The sequence below is a fragment of the Ziziphus jujuba genome, chromosome 7, assembly GCF_031755915.1.
Source record: "Ziziphus jujuba cultivar Dongzao chromosome 7, ASM3175591v1".
NCBI lineage: Eukaryota > Viridiplantae > Streptophyta > Magnoliopsida > Rosales > Rhamnaceae > Ziziphus > Ziziphus jujuba.
The window spans coordinates 18,598,377-18,605,810 of record NC_083385.1 but is presented as its reverse complement, the minus strand read 5'-3'; the positions used below and the strand labels follow the sequence as shown (position 1 = coordinate 18,605,810).

At 35.7% G+C, this 7,434-nt stretch overlaps 1 protein-coding gene across 1 annotated transcript; it reads right to left on the bottom strand.

The window, feature by feature from the left end:
* Positions 1–359: 359 nt before the first annotated feature.
* Positions 360–4,084, bottom strand: LOC125419835 (pentatricopeptide repeat-containing protein At1g11290, chloroplastic). Its single transcript, XM_060818731.1, has 2 exons — positions 1,491–4,084; positions 360–584 (listed from the first exon to the last, which is right to left on the bottom strand). Exon 1 carries the CDS (start codon positions 3,775–3,777, stop codon positions 2,422–2,424), a length of 1,356 nt encoding a protein of 451 aa, XP_060674714.1. The 5' UTR covers positions 3,778–4,084; the 3' UTR covers positions 360–584; positions 1,491–2,421.
* Positions 4,085–7,434: the final 3,350 nt, after the last annotated feature.

Sequence of the window (7,434 nt, the reverse complement as noted above, 5' to 3'; positions counted from 1 at the left end):
TGATAACATTTTCTTTTTCTGATTTTAAAACGACAAAATGTTTTCAAAAAAAGTAGATAAAAATAAATATTTAGATCATGAACATGATGAAATTAGGGAAAAACAATTCCCTTTTCCCAGCAGTTCCACCCAAATGGTAAAAATCTAATGAATATCGTAAAATCAATATATATATAATTCTATCATATACGTAGAAAAAATTAAAAATTAAAAATTAAAAAATGGAGGAAAAAAAAAAAAGGGCTGATGATAAAAATTCAAAGCGTAAATTAGGTTATAAATGAACTGAAAAGAAAATAAGCAATATAATACTAGAGAAGCATATGAAATTCTACTTTGGGCTTTCTAGCTCTTGATCATCTTGTAAACGAGCTGCGTACAAATAAAGGCCAGATATCAAATTGTTCCCAACGAGTGTTGTGCTCACAATAGGCCCAATATCCCACTATGGATATTTACAAATTTTTCATCTTTCATAAAATTTGATAAATCTCTAAAAGCAATATATACATCCTGTGAACAAGAGCCTTTATGGCGCAAATTTGTCATTCAAAAAGATCTTCTATTAGCCATTTGGAATGAATCTGCTTTTTGATAACAAACACACACAGAAGAGAGAAAAAAAAAAAAATCAAAATATGACAGATTTTCAAAACTCATAATCAGTTTTTTTTTTTTTATCATTTACAATATTTTTTCCATATCCTAGTATTTTATATCCATAACCTTCCAAACATAGATATGAGGGGGCGTTTGGTACGCAGGATAGGTCCGGATCGGACAGGATCAGACAGGATAGGTTCGGATCGGACAGGATCGAATAGTGCAGTACTGTGTTTGGTATAGTTCTGGACTGAATGTTGGACTAGTTGTCCCATGTTTGGTGTAGGATCGGACTGGATTGGATTATTTTATAATTATAGTTTTTATTTTATAATCTTACTTTCAAAAGTGTACAATTTTAATATAATTTTTTTACTACTTCTATTGTACAAATTTCAGCTTATCTATTGAAGGTCATTGCAATTTCTATTTTTCATCCTGCAATTATTTTATTCAGTTTATATTACTATTTCTGACTTCTAATAGATTAACATCATAATACCATTTTTTAGCTCATGGTCAAGCAAGGACTAAAGTCGTATGTATTTTGCCCTTTATTTTTACTGTTAAAGCTTTTGCAATATGTCAAATGCTTAATGAAAATGTTAGTAAGAACAGAATCCCTTGAATAACCCCTCACCCCATCACTTTTTTGTTGTTGTTAATGTTTATGGACTAATAGTGAGCGGCAGGCAAGGCACCTGCTGGATTGGTGTTTGTTCTCTATTTGTATATTCTTTGGTGAACAAAAATATGATTCTTTCAAGTCTTTGTATCTCCTAAAGCAAGTACTTCTAAACTAATCACACTGGCCAATGTAACTTATTTTGTTCTTTATGTCTGTAAACTAAATAACCATTCCACAGAAGTAAAATTTTTATACATACCTTTAGTATATCAAATTCTTTATTCTGGTTTCTTCATCAATCATCCCAAACTGCTAGCCAATCCAATCTCACTTGAGCACTCAATATGACAAATTTCTAGAGTCCAAGGCCATAGCCAAACTTTGCTATTCCCTTCAGCTCCAGTGCTTTAGACCACAGCTACAATACAAGACACACATATGTGGCCAGTCAATGTCTCTCTGGACTTCCAGAACATTGTTCTCGTCTCATATGAGCATGAGACCTGAACCATAGTTTCCACTGGGGTTATCATAATTCCATTTTCTACCAGTGACACTTGCATTCCATGGGGATTTTCTGTACTCAACTTTCCACTAACAATTATTTCATCCTTCAATTTCAAGTGAGATCATATTGATAACAAAATTAGTTCCAAAACAATCATCTAGTAATTGTAAAGATCCAATAGAACTCAATTTTGAAGATCATCTCACTATTGCTGACAATTTAAGATATCAAAGTCTAATGTTTCAAATCGTATAACTTTATTAATTCCATAAACGGTCTTGCATATGGAATCAATTTGGCAATGTGAACAATCTGCGGCAAAGAATTCATGAACAAGACCCTCTAATTCTATAAATGAGCAACCAGGTTGCTTTGGCTTTCCATGGAGAGCCATATCTCTTCTCAACTTATTCACATCTTTCCACCTTGATGCTGAAGCATAGATATTTGACAACAAAATATGCACCCCCGATCTCCTTGGTTCCAATTCCTCTATTTTCTTCATAGCAAACTCTGCCAATTCTATATTCTGGTGAGTCTTACATGCAAAGAGCAGGGATCTCCATATAACTGTGTCAGGTTGAATTGGCATTTCCCTGATAAACTTTCTGCCTCGATTAAAAGATTGGCACGGCCAAGAAGATCAACCATACAACCATAGTGTTCTATGCGAGGAGTGAGCTCAACTTTGAGACATGGCATTGAAATAGACAAAACCCAATTCTACAAATCCACCATGGCTACAAGCCGACAATACTCCCAGAAAAGTGACCTCGTTTGGCATGACATCCCTTGACATTGCCATTTGTGAAAACAAGTGCAAAGCCCTCCTGGACTCCCCGTTCAGGGTTAGACCAGTAACCACAGCAGTCCAAGAAATAACATCTATGTTAGACAATTCATGGAAAATCTGGAGGGCCCTTTCTATATCTCCACATTTTGAGTGCATATCAATCAAAGAAGTCTTCACTGAGAGGCTCATCAAAGAACCCCACCTTTCAGAATAGCTATGCACCCATCTACCATGGCTTAATGCCCCCAAATTCCCGCATGCCAATACAACATTGCCAACTGTTGCCGCATCTGCTTCAACCCCACGTAATTGCATCTCTCTGAACAATTCAATCGCCTCTTTGAATGAATCTGACTGAGCATAACCCACTATCATGGAAATCCAACAGACCACATTTCTGTCAGAAATACCGTTGAAAACTTTTCTCGCATCCTCCATCTTCCCACACTTAGCATACATATCGATCAAAGATGAACCCAAGAAGACATTCAATTCCAGTCCACTTCCTAAAACTAATCCATGGATTTTCCACCCTAAATCAAGAAATCCAATCCTAGCACAAGCAGTCAGAACACCCACAAAAGTCACCTGAGCAGGCCACACCGAACCATCCTCCATCATTTCCACAAACACCTTCAAGGAATCCTCATTGCGCTCGCACTGTAAATACCCAGAAAGGACGCTATTCCAAGACACCACGTCGCGAACAAAAACCGGAAGCAAATTGAAAACTCTTCGAGCTTCCTCCATAAGACCACACAGAGAGTACATGGAAATGAGCCCATTCTGAACGAAGACATCGAGCTCAAATCCAAGTTTGAAGCTCAAGCAATGAAGCTCTTGACCCTTTTGAGGAAACAAGCAACGCCCACAAGCTTTGAGTAGGAAAGGGAAAGAATAGCTGTCGGGAAACAAAGGAGAATCGCGGCGTCGCATGAGATTGTAAGAGAGAGCGATTCTTGAGGTGAAGAGCTCCGAGAATAGGCCTTGAATATGAAATTCCAGGCGAAGATATTTGGGTTCTGTATGTGAAAGAAAAAGGGCCTTAGAGAATGCGAAAGTAGCTTCATCATCATCATCATCATCGGCGTCGGAGTGAGAGTGAAGGAGGAGTTTGCTAGACACAAAGGGGTCGCCGGAGAAATGGCCGGAAACAATGGCAGAACTGAGAATCTGAAGGATATTGCGGCGACTTTTGTGGTGGGATTCAAGCAATGCGATAATGGAGATGTTGAAGTTGCGCATTGCTTTGCTTCATGTTGAGAAAGGCGTGCTGGTAGGAAACATCTTCGAGGTCAAGAATTGTGGCTTCAAACCGAAAAGAAGTGGCGAACGGTCCGGCAGAAGCAACTTTGTGTGAGAGGCTGAAAGGTTGAAAGCATCGAAAGAGGGCAGGACAAAAGTGACCCAGGTGTTTTGGTGGGTCAGCTTTGTCCCCTTCGTTTCGGATAATTTGATTAACGGGATAAGTGTGTCCCGTCCTCCATTTTCCTTCCCAAACACCAGATTGGGACTATAACCCATCCGGTCCTGGCCAGTCCTATGTAACAAACACCCCCTGAGTGACTTACAAATTAAATCAAATTCACTTAGCAACCCTAATTAGTTATAGCAAGAAACCATTAGGATTTTAATTAACTATGAAGTTTTTTTATGTTTTTTACAAGAGGATTGTAAAAATTTGGATTTGTTAGAGTGAAATTTATAACAAATTTAACACAAGTGAATATAATCAATGTAATCCTAATTAAAAGGATCACAAGGAATAAAAGTATCCAGCTAAAAAAAGGACCTAGCAGTAAAAAGGAAGTAAAACCTTCATGATTAAAAAATAATAATAAAAAAAAAAGAAGGAAAAAAAAAAGAAAAGAAAAAACAAAAAGGATTTTTAAGGACCAAAAAGTAGCTAGTTAATAGATGAGAATTATTGCATGTGAAATTAATTTTTTACCAGCGTTTAATATTTATATTTACTGACTAAGTTTTTCATTAGTGAGGAAGACTAGCAATGATATCACATTTCTAAACCTTTATACTTCCAATAAATTAATTGACTTGTGGTCGAAGTCGCAATTGAGCTAGGAAATGTTATGTTTCCTTATCTTTTTTTATTTAGGTTTGAACATTTGATAAGATTATCAATATATATATATATTAATTGACTTGTCAAATTTGAAGAAGTACCAATTTACGATACAATCAGACAAAACTGCCAATAACTTTTTCTAGATTCTCATTTTCCACCTATAATTCTCCTAAGCATTACCTTAATTTTAATTTAGTGTAACCTAACATAGTGTATCAAACATATTAAAGCACATTTTTTTCTCGGGTTTCTTTTTTCAGTCGGTTGGTAATTTTTTTTTTTTTTTTTTTTGGACACCACAATTAGCTCTAGCTCAAACTCTAGTTGGGTGAGCAAATGGAATTAATTACATGTTATCAACTCAACTGTGATCCGGCGATCATCTCAAATTTAGAAAGCTTAAATTCGATCAATTAATATTTTTTAATATCAAACATGAAAATTTTAAATTGAAATTATTATCTGAAAAAATAATAACTTTGTCATTTACTGTCTCATATGAATAAATTAAATTGTGCCAATTAATTATCATCACTTTGTCTTATTTTTCCAAAAGGTGTTATCACATATTTCACAAAATACACTGTTCCATACATAAAATCTTAAAATGATCGCATAAAAAAATAAAATAAAATAAAACCTTTTATAACTATTCAGTTTATTAATTTATTATTATTATTATTAAAATTTTGGAGAAAAGAAGATTTTCAGGGATTTAAACCACATTTTCAATAATTTTTTTTATCAAACCTACGAATAGTCCTCGGTATGTTTGGATTCTCATACATTTCATGACCAATCATTCACATTAATGCTTAATCACATCCATCATCTCTTCTCCAAACTCTCATTCTCATTCCTTTCTTCAACTTCAACTTCAACGATAGGCCTCAACCCTTCCAAGAAAGCAATAACACCCAGCCTGTTCAACCTCCAAGATTTCGCACCCCTCCACGCCTTAGGCACCTCTGCCCGCGGTAAGTCCTTCAACCGATCACCGAATCCGGCGGCCACCGCCCACGCAATCTCAACAGCTTCTACAAGACCAGTAAACACAGTGATTGAAGAATAAGCTGGCTGGAGATCAATCATCAAACCCCTCTTTTTCCTTTCGGATTTATTAATCGGTCTCACTGATGACCGGCCTTTTTCTTTCTGGATGTGTATGAAATTGGAGTCCAAGGTTTGGAAAATAATAGCATTGCTGATCATTTTGGTGGTGGCGGACAACCGAATCGCCTTTAACAAGTCTGAAGATTTTGTTGCCATGGAGGCTGGTGAACTCCCGGAGTTGTGGCCCAATTTGGAGAGTGTAGAATGAGCTACTAGTTCGATTCTTACCCTTAGTTTCTGCCATAGGTGTGCTTCATTGTCTGGATATGGATAGCCTGCTAATATTATCAATACATTTTTATATATGGTAGGTTAATAATAGCCTTAGCTTATTAGCACCAGGTTGGTTTCCTTTCTATGTGTCAAAATCCATCCCAAATTACACACATATAAACAAATTAATCTTCAAAAATAAATAAATAAATATCACATAAAATATATAAATCTAAAAAAATTGCACCTTTTCTCTACCAAAAATCAATATATCTGAAAAGGGTTACAGTTTTTATTTTCCTTCTTTAAACTAGTGGGAGTAAGTAATTAAATATATAAATAAATTAACAAAGAATATTATGGAGTCCTATTCATTGACCTAAATATTCCCATGAATCATTAAAACATGCCAGAACAACCTCAGTTGGTAATTGACCTATGAAATAATTCTAAATTTATAAAACATTATCTAAAATATATATATACATAGATTAAAACAAAAATCATGAGGAAAAGCATTATAAAAATTTCACATGAAGAGTTAAAAAAAGATGAGAGAAGGGTACGAATGGGTTTTTTAAATTGATTACCAGTTAATCCATTCTCATTAATATCTTTGTAGTAACCAAACTTCCTGAAAACAGCGAGAAGAGAGTGAATCAAGTCAGAATCACACGCAGGAGGAAACTGGACACCATACAAGAGTCCTGGCATGGCGAAGGCGAAAGTCCGATGGCCGACGCGGATGACGGCGGAGTCTTTTGCTAAAGGCCATTGGAGATCACCCACCATGCAAACACATATCAGGATGTTAGGTGTCATTTCCATACTTTGTATCATCATCTTCACCGTGAATTGACCTAGTCTAAGAAATCTCGTTTCTTCTTCTTTGTTGTAATCCATTAGTATAATCGCCGCGCATTCGAACTTGAAGAGTTCGGTTACCGATCCCGGCAAAGGACTTGAGATTGCCATCTTGTTGAAAAACCTCACACATCCTGGTTTGGTTTTCACACCACAAAGCAAGGAAGAAAGTTGGGTTTAGTCATTAAAAAAAAATGTAGAAATTTTGCAAGCAAAAACTAGAAGATCTAATTTGATTTTCGCTTGAGTAATTCACGATGATATGTATATAACAAAGCCAAAAAAAAAAAAAAAAAAAACATGTGCACAATTGACTTGAATTGGGAAAGAATTGACGGAAATTAAAAAGTGCATTTAAGTTGAAACGAGACTAAGGTTTAATTGTTTGGATTGAAAGAAAATCAATGGGGGAAATCGAACTTTGATATGTACCAGAAAGATGATCAGAGAGATGATGAATTTGATGGGCGGGCAAAAGAAGCAAAGGTATACATAGGGTGAGAAGGGTAGGATTGGTAATTGCGGTTTGAAGTGTAACGCATGCTTGAAGGACCATACTTTTGACATATATTTTGCCACGTCACTTAGACAAGAGAGAATCTGTGTCAGAGAGTTTCAAAATGATC

What these genes read in the sequence shown, in the direction of transcription:
- LOC125419835 (XM_060818731.1), bottom strand. Translation starts at nt 3,777, where the DNA reads ATGCGCAACTTCAACATCTCCATTATCGCATTGCTTGAATCCCACCAC.